The sequence below is a fragment of the Cydia amplana genome, chromosome 26 (genome assembly GCF_948474715.1).
Source record: "Cydia amplana chromosome 26, ilCydAmpl1.1, whole genome shotgun sequence".
NCBI lineage: Eukaryota > Metazoa > Arthropoda > Insecta > Lepidoptera > Tortricidae > Cydia > Cydia amplana.
This window is the reverse complement of record NC_086094.1, coordinates 3411250-3425949: the sequence shown is the minus strand read 5'-3', so window position 1 is coordinate 3425949 and position 14700 is coordinate 3411250. Positions and strand designations below refer to the sequence as shown.

The 14700-nt window shown below is 39.4% G+C and overlaps 1 protein-coding gene across 1 annotated transcript; it reads left to right on the top strand.

Annotated features, from left to right (window-relative positions):
* Positions 1–4742: 4742 nt before the first annotated feature.
* Positions 4743–14033, top strand: LOC134660145 (L-dopachrome tautomerase yellow-f-like). Its single transcript, XM_063515861.1, has 9 exons — positions 4743–4860; positions 6276–6437; positions 8072–8233; positions 8890–9006; positions 9958–10128; positions 11203–11372; positions 11966–12143; positions 13447–13549; positions 13989–14033. The coding sequence occupies exons 1-9, from the start codon at positions 4746–4748 to the stop codon at positions 14029–14031; spliced, it is 1221 nt and encodes a 406-aa protein (XP_063371931.1). The 5' UTR covers positions 4743–4745; the 3' UTR covers positions 14032–14033.
* The last annotated feature ends 667 nt before the right edge of the window (positions 14034–14700 follow it).

Below are 14700 nucleotides of genomic sequence, written 5' to 3'. Positions count from 1 at the left end.
AATTTCATAGAAGTTTGACGTTTAAAATAACACTTGCACTGCGTAGGCTATTAAAATCGCTGCAGACTTTTCTTGGTCTAACTCTAGAGAGTGATGTCTACGCTCCGTTACGGATCGTTAGCGATAGGCATGTTGGCTAAGAAAGGTGGTCCGCCGTACGTCCTTCAAGAACACAGCTATTAAGTGAGAGACAGATATGACTGTAATATGTTTTTTGATGGTTTTCTTCCTGATTGATTTATATAGTTTGTCAAAGGACAGTCTCATTTCAAACATAGACAATGACAATCATACTATCTTTGTCATACACATGCAAGTACTATCACCCAAAAGAAAAGGATAAGTATAGTTATTTTTTGTTGTTATTCACTGACAAATTGATTTGACCAACTTACTTAGGTATTTTTTACGATGCCGGACATACATATTGTGTCAGTGTTCCATCTTGAGACTCCTTTGACCCCATAGATAGTGGCCTGTAAACACCCGTTATAATTTGGAGTCGTCTTTTGCTAAGTTTCCAGAGCTTTTTACTCCAACCAATTGTTCCATTCTTGTAGGTGTCTCAACTTAAGGGTATGGGACATGCGTTCACATCGACGGCCGGACGCAACTGAGGCGCGCGCAGGCGGCGCGCACGTATTTACGCAACGGTTGGAGCGAGATGGAAGACAGGGCGTGCTACTCTAGAAAGCAACATTCTCTGCGGTAGTTCTGAATTGCTGCATTTTCTACTACCCACTTTATGCAACCGGTGATTGTGAGCGGGATAGAAGATATGCCATCGCACTCGTAAGAGGCGCGATTTACGTCAAAGGGTAGATTATATTCTGCAGTTCTAAGATACCTATCTTTCTGTTTTCCGTAGGTTTAGGAATAGTATATAAGACGACGATGCATTTCAATAAATGTTCATTATTTAACTGATTATACCGCTGTTTGCACTGCTCCTCCTGCCTGGACTCCCATAAGGGTCAATTTCTGAACACGATTTTTTTTCTGTCCGTGATGAAAATCGCGGGTTAGCATCAGACAATACTTACCAATTTTTTTTTACATAAAGAAGTCACACTTTCACACCGAGTTCCATATGAATTCACTGATTAGTTGGTTTTTAGAGTACACATAAAAATACCTAAAGGCTCAAATTACTACTCCCGTGCCCTGTCCGGAATCTACTTTTGAGCATAATGAAAAATCCTACGAAAAATTCTACATTAGTATCACTAATTTAGTGTCAAATACTTAAACTAGATGATATTTACTATCACTGAGCACATATACTATTAACTTCATTGTGGTAAATAACTCGTGATCGATGTTTAAATTTTGTCCGAGCGCGCGAGTAAAATTTCGTCGGCAAAACTCAAAGGGCTCTGACAGCCGACGTTTGTATTTGAACCGCCTCGTGTCCCGCCTCACCTGTACTGGCAGTATTCGGCTGTCCCTCAAAGCAAGCGGATGTAAGTCAAGCCGCGGCGTGTTCGAGCAAATCGCGTAAGTATTTCGGAATCCGGGTGGGCGACAATTTTTTTCTAATTTCGATGCCCCTTATAAATTTTATTTTCCACATAGCTTTTCAATAGCAATTGTCATATTTAGGAGCCCTTTATGTATCTTTATGTAAGCGATAACATAACAGTTTGGTCAAACACGATTTAAATTTTTGGCGAATTTTTTTATTACGAATTCTAATTTCCGTGCCCTAATTCCCATAACAAATTTACCTAAAACAGCTGATTAAGTGGCACGGGAATTAGAAAGTATTACATATATTGTCAACAAAACTTTTATTGGGGGCACTGTAAGTTAATTGGCAATGTTTACGTCATATTATTATTACTTATATATATTGGCATTGAATATATATTATATGTAATAATAATACGACGTATATCTTTCTATTTTACATTTAAGGAAATCTTAAAGAATGCACAAAAATCTGTGAATAGTTTTTTAGTATAAGTACTATAGTACTTACATACAGGATCGACCCGAATAACCCGGGCAATTTTAATACGTAAGGTAAGGTGGGGTAAGACGACACCGGGGTAAGACTATCACTTGTATGGAATCCTTGTACTGTTAGTCTTGCCCCACCTTACCTTATTCATTGATCATATTATAACATTAAAATATTATATAAACATAAAACTATTTCTGGAATTATTACATATTATAATACCTGTACCTAAGGTTACATGAAACAAAATGAATCACATTTGCAATGTTTTGTTTTTGTAAATTTGACAGCTGACAGCGTATGCCGTATAAAGTTTAAATATCTGGGAGACCGAGCTTTGCTTGGAAAACATATAGGTACCTACCTACCTAAAAACTCAAAAATGCGCGTTTTTCCAGAGATAACACCTACCTAGATTTTTCACCCCAGAAAACCCTCATATATGATAAAATTTCATCGAAATCGTTAGAGCCGTTTCCGAGATCCCCGAAATATATACAAGAATTGCTCGTTTAATAGATTAGTTGTTATAAATTAGCTTTTCTAATACAAGAAAAATTAAATATATCTTATTCTTACTATATTATAAATGCGAAAGTATCTCTGTCTGTCTGTCTGTTATCTCGTCACGCTTAAACCGCTGAACCAATATCATGTTGATGATATTTGACATGGAGATAGTTTGAGGCCCGGGGAAGGACAAAGGATCTGGGGACACGGCAGTGCCGCCGCCAAGTCGAGCAAAACAAAGTGGCACGGTCAAAATAACATTTAATTTGAACATGTAATCTAAGAATTAATGCACTTTAAAATCCCTTAGTTTTGTCACTGACACAATCACTCACGATCATCATTATTCTAAGGTACTTCTAGCATACCCACAAGTTCCAAATTTGAAACGTTTAAGCTTTTTAAGCCAATAAAAATCTAATAATACTGCAATATTAGTCACGTTCTAAAGATCTAATAACTGCATAAATAAGTTTGTAATCCTATAGAAATATATGCGATAACAAATTTACCTTTTAGTTCTTACAATTAGTAGGGAAAGTAAAGGTACACTACGATGTACGATGTGAGTATGAATAAAGATGTATATAGTTATGATATGTGTATACATAGTATCAGTATGGTATGGGTATGATTACCTGAAAAGAAGGACAGCCTACAAAAAGAGATGGGATCCTATCAAAAACATTACATGTAAAAAGATGCAAGTCTCGCAACACAGTTCTTCTACTACAAAAAAAGTTTTGAGATGTAATGTGAAACCAAGTCGGTTATTTTAGACAATGCCAGGGGGGTATTAAAACCGTAATACTATTAGATACCTTATTAGGGTTCCGTAGCCAAATGGCAAAAAACGGAACCCTTATGGATTCGTCATGTCTGTCTGTCTGTGATAGTCACCCCGGTGATAGTCTTACCCCACCTTACCTCATATGTGGCTAAACAATTGTTTGTGTTATGAATTTATGAAGGCAGCATATTCGATTTCTTCAGATTAACTTACACAATAACTTCTTCTCTCTGTGCCCCTATTTATTTCTTAGTATCATTTCCTATACGGCCATAAAGCAGATCATACACCTTGTACCTATCTACATGCAGATACATAATGACACTTTTTAATGAATAGTTTTGTATGTAAGGCGGACATGTTTACGCAACTACTCAAAGTATTGTTTTGAAATATATATATTTTACTAAGAAAGAGAGATTAGTTGCCATTAAAATCAAGGAAACTATTAGTCAAATACGTAGTTTTTAGTGTATCATACTTTCGTAGATTTGTCGTCCGAAACTAAAATTAAAGTAGATAAATATGTTCGATGCCGCTTCAGTATGGTTGAAGTATATTATTGTAGATTAAAATATACATAAATAATAGTTTTAACTACCAAAATAAGCTAAGAAAACAATTCCTGTGCCATGTTCTAATTTCCGTGCTAGTAAAATCTAATTCCCATGGACACACTAATTCCCGTGCCCTGACCAAAATTTTAAATTGAAATAACTTTTATAGTTTTATGAATATTTTTACCCCATAAGAAAATTAATGTTTATTATATTTTTTATCAAATTATCAGCATATTTTTTTTTGTGTAATGTTGGTATTTCAAAATTCCATGGGAATTAGACAAAAATGCTCGTTTGGTGAAATTGACCCATAAGGGCTACCTGCGGTTTTCATCGATTTTTGAAAAGTTTTGAATCGTATCTCCTACTTTTGCACCACATATATAGAATTATAAGACAGACGCCTATCAGTTCTTCAAACTATTATCTCCATTTTTGCCGGATTTTGAAAGCAAAATAAATAGGACTAATTTAAGAACTTGGCAAAAAACGAATGGGACAACCCAAGACTATACCAAAAATATGTGATTTACAACAAATCGGGAAGATATTAACTGCAGTCAATGAACCTACAGTACCTACACAGAACTGGGTAGGTGAATGTTCTCGCCATTACCTATCATACTGCCCTAGCTATTAGCACTATAATCGCGTAAGATATAAACTGACTTCAGTCATTTGTAGTCTGTAGCATAATTAGCATAAACATGTTGACTTTAAACCAAATTAGGTAGTCATTATCTCAACTTGAATAACTTGATTCAGATTATGTTATGAATTATGTCCGAAAAGTATCTTTATTAGAGAGGTATAAGGTTGAAATTAAAATGGGTATTTTATTATTTACCTACCGCGCTATAAATGTAAACCAAATGTTGCAGTTGTGATTGTAACATCATTGTGAACAGATATATTTTATAATATGAAGAGATGTATTTCGATTTTGTTGTTTTGTTTAATCTTAAAAGTGAACAGTCATGGCATGAATGTTGTGTTCTCGTGGAAGCAAATTAGTTACAATTTTGATGGAGTTCTGTGTAAGTATATATTTATGGTTCATTGTATTTACCTACATATTAAGTGAATGAGTAATTAGTACCTAAACTATAAGTAAAATGTACTTATTGTGCACATAACCGTTTTAAGCTAAACTTCTAATATAAAAAAAAAACAAATTAATGTACGTGGTAGGTATTAGGTAATTGTTCTAGCATTTATATCTAAAATACCTATACCTATTTCTATGAAATCTTTTATTTATGACTAAAGGGAGACTCATATCGGTAATATTAGACAAAGATAAGTCTGCAACGATTTTGATAGCACACGCAGTGCAAGTGTTATTTTAAACGTCAAACTTCTATGAAATTATGACGTATAAAAAATACTTGCACTGCGTATGATATCAAAATAATTGCAGACTTTTCTTGGTATAACCACAGAATAAATAATAGTACTAAGTACAGAAGACACTCTCTAACAAAACGCGTCTGTTACGATCAGCACAGATATGGCCGCTAGGTGGCGAAAGCGCCACGCGCGGCTATTGGCTTTCCCCAAAATTGGGGCCGAACGGATGTACTTTTAGCTACCTGTAGCAAAGCGACGAAATCGCGGAGTGAGACACGCCTGGTATACCCAGGTATAACTCATACGGGCCTCTATCCTTGACCTTTATTTAAATTCGCACTGAAACCAAAAAAGAAAATATAACCACTACGTTTTACTGAAAGCATCGCCTTGTATAAAAAAAAATAGTTTTATTTGCCAAAAATTCTACAGGTTTTACCTATGACTGCCACTAGGCTTTACTATATGCATATCGTGAAACGTGAAAATCTTTGACCCGTTCCCTGAGTCGATGGAGCCCCGCTACGCGGGGCTCCTATTTCTGGGCAGTTTGCCCTTCGGGCATCTAAAGCAACCTAACGACTAAATTGAGTTACCTACATCCTACGCTGAAGTTTTATTTTCTAATCTTCTTCCTCGCGTTATCTCGGCATTTTTGCCACGGCTCATGGGAGCCTGGGGTCCGCTTGACAACTAATCCCATGATTTGACGTAGGCATAGGCACTAGTTTTACGAAAGCGACTGCCATCTGCCCTTCCAACCCAGAGGGGAAACTAGGCCTTATTGGGATGAGTCCGGTTTCCTCACGATGTTTTCCTTCACCGAAAAGCAACTGGTAAATATCAAATGATATTTCGTACATAAGTTCCGAAAAACTCATTGGTACGAGCCGGGGTTTGAACCCGCGACCTCCGGATTGAAAGTCGCACGCTCTTACCGCTAGGCCACCAGCGCTTCTATAAGCTGAAGTTTTGTTTTCTAATAAGCATCTGATTACCTACCTAATCATTAAAATAAAAATGGATATTTATACTTAAAATAAATAAATAAATAAATAAGCATCTAGTCTAGTACTAACTAGTACTAATACGTATATTTCAGATACAAAGAACTCGGATTACGACCGAACGGTGAGCGACAACCTCCACTTCGCCGATGAGCTACAAGATGCTGAAAAGTTCTTCATCCAATACAATAATGTGCCGATCGGGTTCGAGGTTTATGGAGACACTGTCTTCGTCACTGTGCCGAGGAGACGACATGGTACCATTGACATAGATATCTAGGGACTGGCTTTACGGGCAATAATAATGAGGCATGACAGGGGCCAGCCGGCCTAGCCAACCTGACAATCGCTATCGCTTCGACTACGAAACGCTTTGTGTCTCTCTATCACTCTTCCATATTAGTGCGACAGTGACAGTTGCGTTTCGATCGCTACGGAGCGTAAGCGATTGGCACGTTGGCTACGCGGCCAGTACAGCGGTGTGAAATCGTTACAACGCGATTGGTTGATGAGTTCGCATCACGCGCGCGATTGGTTGACGAGTTCGCATTACGCGCGCTATTGGTCGCAACTAGTTGCGTTAGACTGCACGATTGGCTGGAATTCGTGAGTAACACCGCTGAACTAGTACCATTTTTAGTGCCCCATTAGCCCGTCCTTAGATATTATACGTCAATGCATGGTACAGTCACCACACGGGAATGTTACGCCATTTAGGGTCCTAGCTAAATTGGTTGTTCCATAGTTACGCTATGGAATGTTCAATTTAGGTAAAACCCTAAATGGCGTAACAATCGCGGAGCGTGATGGTATACCTGTGTTTAAAAGTCTTTATTTATAGCAGTTCTAAAATATTGTTTTTTTTTTAAGAAAACGTATAGCTTACCTAAGAAGCTAAGCTTAGCTGTGTTTTTTAAAGAACTTATTATTAGTGCTAGCGGCGGCTGAACTTCGTGCACTCATAACACGAAGTGCAGCCGCAGCGAGCAGGAGCCTGAAGAAGGACCCCCGACGGGTACGAAACATGTTGCCAATAGCGACTAAAAATGTAAGTGAGTGTAAAGGAGTCCACTGATTAACAGTCCGCCGGACGGAATCGGCCTGTCAGTTAGAACAAAATTTTGACAGTTCCGAACAACTGACAGGCCGATACCGTCCGGCGGTCTGTTAATCAGTGGGCCCCTAAATTTCGACTCTCTCGTTTGCGATAGACCCTTAGATTGAGACTTATCGTGGGAGTGGCGCCCCCTACGCAGAGTTTCGCGTAATATTCCCTATTCTAATTAGGGTCACGTAACTGGTGACCGAAGAGCTGGCGGCTACCTCGCACAACGTATCAGCATTGCGATACAGCGAGGAAATGTCGCCAGCATCCTTGGTACAATGCCTCAAGGGCCTATTTTAGATTTAAGCTAGTTAGGGTTCCGTACCCAAAGGGTAAAAACGGGACCCTATTACTAAGACTCCGCTGTCCGTCCGTCCGTTCGTCCGTCCGTCCGTCCGTCCGTCCGTCCGTCTGTCACCAGGCTGTATCTCACGAACCGTGATAGCTAGACAGTTGAAATTTTCACAGATGATGTATTTCTGTTGCCGCTATAACAACAAATACTAAAAACAGAATAAAACAAAGATTTAAGTGGGGCTCCCAAACAACAAACGTGATTTTTGACCGAAGTTAAGCAACGTCGGGCGGGGTCAGTACTTGGATGGGTGACCGTTTTTTTGCTTGTTTTGCTCTATTATATATTTTTTGTTGATGGTGCGGAACCCTCCGTGCGCGAGTCCGACTCGCACTTGGCCGCTTTTTTTTTAATTTCTTTTAGTAATACCACTGTAATATATATTTTGTTCGTAAATAAATGGTTATTTATTAGGGTTCAACTTATTTTAGGTATCCCCTCCACCCTAAACTACGTGAAGCTGTCAGATTCAAATCCGATACTGCGTCCATACCCTGACGCTGCCAGCAAGGCTTTAGTGTCCGTCTACCGGCCCAGGGTCGACGAGTGCGGGCGGCTTTGGATGGTGGATACCGGCCTACTGGAGGTCCCTGGTACGATCAGGGATATAACCGCGAAAATCGAAGTTCGCAAATTGCGGGCATTTTTCTCTGTCACTCCAATTACGCCTTCATTGGAGTAAAAGAGAAAGATCGCCGCAATTTGCGATTTTCGGTTTTCGCGGTAGCCCCTCAGTTATTTTAGGGTTCCGTACCCAAAGGGTAGGTAAATAGGGGGCCCTGCCTATTACTAAGACTCTGCTGTCCGTCTGTCTGTCTGTCCGTCAGTCTGTCCGTCTGTCTGTCCGCCTGGCGGTCCGTCTGTCTGTCCGTCTGTCTGTCACCAGGCTGTAACTCATGAACCGTGATAGACAGTTGAAGTTTTCACAGATGATGTATTTCTGTTGCCGCTATAACAACAAATAAGTACTAAAAACAAAATAAAATAAATATTTAAATGGGGCTCCGATACAACAAACGTAATTTTTGCCGTTTATTTGCGTAATGGTACGGAACCCTTCGTGCGCGAAGTCGACTCGCACTTGGCCGGTTTTTAAAGATCAAAAATCTTTTTCATCTTTGTTCGAGATATGAGGAGCAAGGGCACAGAAAAGCAGGTAAGGGACTAACCGAAATCACGGTAAATGAATTTAACGCCAGAAGAAGAATCATTATTTCCAACAATCTTCAATATCTAGTGCTTGTTTCAGGAGAGAGGAAGCAGATTCAGCCTCCTGCAATAGTCGTCTATGATCTTAACAGCAAAAGGCAGATCTTCAGATACCAGCTCAAACCGACGGATCTGGTCGACGAGAGGACGCCAGGAGGTAACATATATAAATAGGTATATGTATAAAAAAAACATTTTGAAACTCTGGGACCGTGGGGACCCAGTGCAAAATCTTTATACACAGACATTTTCGAGCGTCTTATAGATGCATCTGGTGACCACAGGGCTAAGCTGGCAGCTACTTCGGCCAGAGACTAAGTCTGGCCATTCAAAGAGGTAACGCTGCCAGTCTTCTGGGCACCATAACACATGATAGCGACCTGGAGAGCATTTTTTATTTAAGTATAAGATTATTTTAAGTTTTATAATGCATGTTTTATTGTTTAGTTTGTCTTTTTATCTCCCAATAATAAAGTTTTTTTTAATAAAAAAAAAATCTTAACTTTAAAATAGAATAGAATCATTTATTGCATATCACCATAAAGTAAGTATCAATAGTTATTTGTACAACAAGAGATCAAAGTTTGATATTTCTTCGAGTGCTTATTTTGAGTCCCGTTTAAGCGAAAGATTCTATACTAATTTAGAATCTTGAGCGTAGTAAGGGACTCAAAAGCGCACGAGATGTAAATAACTTTGATCTCGTGTAGTTCACAAAACTTTTCACCTCAGCAGTGAGAACATATTAGAGAATCCGAAAAATGTATTCCTTCTTCATCACTTACCTCTATTCACTCATGTTTTCTTAAGATATACCAACAATTAAATTTTCACCTCAGCAGCTCGAACAAGGGTACTTTGCTACTTACAACAGTGAGCAAAATCAAATTTTGCTCACTGAGTGAGCAAAATCGCATTTTGCTCATTTTGCCTCACTCAGTGAGCAAAATGCGATTTTGCTCACTGTTTTTAAGTAGCAAAGTACCCTTGTTCGAGCTGCTGAGGTGAAAAGGTAATTTGAACTACATATTACATTAAAGCAATCCAGTCATTTTGTGCCGTATGCTTTTACTACAATATTTTTCTTACTCTGCCTTTCTAAATCCAGGTCTAACCTCCATAACGGTGGACGTCACTTCCTGTTCAGACACGCACGCCTACCTCACAGACCTGGTCACCAACGGACTTATCGTTTTCTCACTAAAAGAGAGAGACAGCTGGAGGGTACAGGACGACAGTTTCAGGCTCGATGAGGGGGCTTTGAACTTCACTGTTGCTGGTAATTGTTATACAGCAGCTGGTATACAGCAGTGTGGAAAGATAAGTCGGGCCCTGGAGGGAAACTACCTTAAATCCTTAAGCTGGCTCATTTTACTTAATGGAGACATTCCTTTATTTTTAAAAAGAAACAAAACTGCATTCTTAGTATTTATCTTTTTTTTTTCAATTTGGCTTGTCTAAAAAAATCTTGAGCACTAAATATTACATTTTATGGATATTTTGTACGACAGACGAGTTTAAGACCTAATGTTTCTTGGAGAAATGTTATCGTTATCACTAACATTAAGAGCCAACAGGAGCTGAGATTTAAATATTTTAGGTAAATATACCCGTCTCGCTAACGGAAGCGGCTCCTAAAACTAGCGCGATAAGGACAAGGCGAAAAACCCTGCGTAAAAATCTAAAAAATCGAGGTTTCGTACTCGACTGTTTCCTCCTCCAAAACTTAACCAATCGTAACCAAATTTGGAAATCTAAATGATTATGACATTATCTGTGTCGGACCGTTTTGCTTTTTTGACTAATTGATATCAGTTTTTAATAGCACGCCTCTCATTGCGGCATAGTCAATTAGGCCATTTTGGCCATTTTTGAAGGGCTCTAGCGCCTTAAAAAACAAAAATATCAAAAAAAGCAAAACGGTCCGACACAGATATTGACAATATTAATCTGTGTTGAAAAAATCATTGCTCTAGCTTCAAAACCCACGGAGGAAACAGTCGAGTACGTTTGTATGGAGAAATTACCACTCCTGTTGGCTCTTAACTGTATCGACTAGTAGAATAAAATTGCGATTTTTTATTTTTTGGAATTTTTAGTCGGTTCGAGTCCCGGGCGAGGCAAGCGAGTTTTAGAAAATCTTTGAATGCAGTTTTGTTTCTTTTTAAAAATAAAGGAATGTCTCCTTTAAGTAAAATGAGCCAGCTTAAGGATTTAAGGTAGTTTCCCTCCAGGGCCCGACTTATCTTTCCACACTGTATATGAGGCGCGGGAACAAATGGGAATCATCTATAATACCTTTAAACGAGCAATTCTTGTTTTTATTTATTTATATATTATCTTATCATTATAGGACACGTGATCAACTGGCGTGATGGGTTATTCAGCATTGCGCTATCTAACCGGGATGCTACCAACAGCAGAACAGCCTTCTTCCATCCGCTGATGTCTACCCAGGAGTTCTGCGTCGACACGGCTATGCTCAAGTCTTCGAGACAAGGGAACATTAATGGCCAAGTGAGGGTAAGGCAGCAATGATTTTTCAGTACCTATGTATGATTTGGATTTAATGCTTTTATGTCCCCTAATAACGAGCGCTTTTTCAACGCTCATTAGAAAAGCGCTTGAACGGATGTACGTTAAATTCGAACTATTTTGGACTATTGAAATTAAAAAAAATTAAATTGAATATTTAAAAAAATTAAATTGAATTATTTCAGGCACAAATCCCATATACCTAGTGTTAGTACAAAACATATAATTTATCTACCTACCTATACTTAGCTATGTTAGTGTACAATATGTAAAATAATAAATACCTAAAACTACTTAATACTATTTATTTTGATGAACGTAGGTAGGTACTTCTTTTTTACAAATTAAATTTTAAAAAAAATTATAAGAGCTGATGATCTTCAAACGGCTGAACAGATTTTCATGAAACATGGCTAAGAACACTCGGGATAAAATTATCTATGACACAAAAAAAACTAAATGAAAATCGGTTCATCCGTTTGCGAGCTACGATACCTCAGACTGACACGTTAAACTTATAACACCCCTCTCTTTTTGCGTCGGGGGTTAAAAAAAACATTCATTTTATGAATTTGTTCTAGCTCCTAGGCACCAGAGGTCCACTAACCCAAAGTGGCAGCCATGACTACCACAACGGCGTGCTGTTCTTCGCCAATGTGGCACAAGATGGAGTCCTCTGCTGGAACACCAACAAACCACTAACTCCAGAGAATGTGGCGCTAGTAGCACAAGACCATAAGAAACTTGTGTATATATCAGGTAACCTACTAATCAATTCCTAGGGGTCCTTTGCCGACGATAGGGATGTGGGCGCTGATTAATATGCAAGATTCACTCTGTTTTAACTTCGTGTATTATATATTAACTTACGACAATTTTTCGCCAATCTAATGAAATTGTCCAATCGTCGTACGCTACAGCACTCAATAACTAATCACAATGTAACCAAATAGTTCCTAAGGAGCGGCGTGTACGCCGCTGCTCGTGTATTAGTCTCAGAAAAAGATGGCGTGTCGGGGGTGGTGTGTTGCCAGGCTTAGGTAAAGCTGTTCCAGTCAGGTATTAACACGCCACAGTCCCTTTGTTTCCCTTAAAGTTTTAAGGCATAATGTATTGTTTGTCATATTATCGTTAGTCTTAAAACTGAAACCGTTAACTTTTCAGGATTTTCGTTAGGTTATCCTATAGATAGGTTAGGTTAGGTTTGTTTTATGGCAATCCTGAAAAGTGACGCGTTTCTGAACCAAATCAATTAATGACTAACGAAAATGCGGGCAAACAATATATTATGACTTATAACTGTTTGGGAAACAATAGAGACCCCAATTCTTACGAATTAAGTATTAGACCACCAAACGAAGGAAAAACAGGGGAAATAATTCGTGTATGAGCGAATTTTAAAATAAATATTTTAAATTATAAAAAATATATATTTGAAATTCTCAAAATGAGCTGCAAAGAGAATATAATCACTACGTATGAGCTCTTTCATTTGATATGTAACACGATATACCTAGTTTGAAAAACTTCATTTTAACTTTCTCATTTACCCCCCAAAATGGCCCCCACGTTTAAAATTCATTTATTTACGTTACATGTCCGTCTTTGGGTCACTAATTTACATTTGTGTACCAAATTCCAACTTATTTGGTCCCGTAGTTTCCGAGAAAATAGGCTGTGACAGACGGACAGACAGACAGACGCACGAGTTGCAGACGCGACAATTTTTCGCCAATCTAATGAAATTGTCCGATCGAATCAGGCCGTGCGGACGCAAACGCCACTTTGATTCCCCGATCAAATCAGCAGGTGCGGACACAGAAATGCCAATTTTCGAAGTTAGTATCTATGGAATGCCAATTGGTGATTAAATTGTGTAGGTACGTGTGGACGCTAGATGAGATTGGCGCCAATTATTTTCCTGATCAAATCGGTCGATTTGCCCAGCTCGTCTGGACTCTACTTTAAGGGTTCCGTTTTTTCCTTTTGAGGTACGGAACCCTAAAAAAGGTTAAAAGATGTTAAGTCGTTAATTTAATTCGTTCAATTCACATTTTTGCAGATTTAAAGGTGAAAGGCGACGAGGTGTGGGTCCTGGTGAATCAGATCCCCCGTTTTGTCTACTCCACCCTAGACCCCAGAGAAAATAATTTCTACATTCTGAAGTAAGCATTGACGTATATCTCAGGACGGGCCTTACGGGCACTAAAAATGGTACTAGTTCAGCGGTGTCAGTCACGAATTCGAGCCAGCCAACTAGTTGCGACCAATCGCGCGCGTGATGCGAACTCATCAACCTATCGCGTTGTAGCGGTGTCACACCGCAGTACGCAGTGAGACTGTGACAAGGACCAACAATAATAGCGCTTTCGCTGCTACTCCCACTGAAAGAAACATAAGACTACCTTTCGGTCAAATCGGTCATTTCCCCCCACCCCTCATACCTGATCCAGTTAAAATACTAGATTCATGATTGGGCCCCATACATTCCACGACTCTTCTCTTTCCGAACAGACTCCTATCCTATTTTATCTATCGTCCAAACAAATTTTGAATTTCGCGCTTTGAATATTTATGTTCACAATGAATGATTTTTTTTTTCAGAGGGAGAGTACAAGATCTGATCAAGAACACGAAGTGCGCGTAATTATATGTAACAAATAAAACGTAATTTTATATAACATTTTTATTTTTTAAAGAACCTCTAGTCTTCTCCACCTAAAGCCCCCTCCACACTCGTGCGCGAATTGCGGCGCGACACGCTAACGCGAGTACCTATAGCTAGTCATCAAGTTCGAAGATCTGCAGAATTGACTCCACACTCGCGTTCGCGGCATCGCGCACCTGTATGGAGGGGGCTTAGCTAAGGGTTTTACCTATAAGAGCCACCCCACACTAGCGTTTCCCGAACATCGGCGTCTAGTCTAGTCAGCTCTATTAGAGCTATAGCTGCTGCTCGACGCAACGTTCCAGCGCAAGTGCGCAGTGCGCAGCGTCTCCATTTTCCATAGCTTTGACTAATATACGCCGACGCTCAAGAGACGCCAGTGGGGGGTAACCTTATAGCTGGTTTAAACTCTCGCGCGAGCCACGAGACGAGCCGCGAGCCGCGCCACGAGACGCGAGTGTAAGCGGTGGGCTCGCGGCTCGTCTCGTGGCTCGCAAGCTCGTCGAGCTAATATAATTTAAACACTAACGGCACGGCATAAGGTTTATAACCGAATGACAAGCCGAACGCGAGTGTAAGCGGTGGACTCGCGTCTCGTGGCGCGGCTCGCGGCTCGTCTCGTGGCTCGCGCGAGAGTTTAAACCGGCT

Coding starts and splice junctions, on each gene's coding strand:
- LOC134660145 (XM_063515861.1), top strand. CDS start 4,746: ATGAAGAGATGTATTTCGATTTTGTTGTTTTGTTTAATCTTAAAAGTG. Junction 4,861..6,275: donor CAATTTTGATGGAGTTCTGT/GTAAGTATATAT, acceptor CGTATATTTCAG/ATACAAAGAACTCGGATTAC. Junction 6,438..8,071: donor TGTGCCGAGGAGACGACATG/GTACCATTGACA, acceptor AACTTATTTTAG/GTATCCCCTCCACCCTAAAC.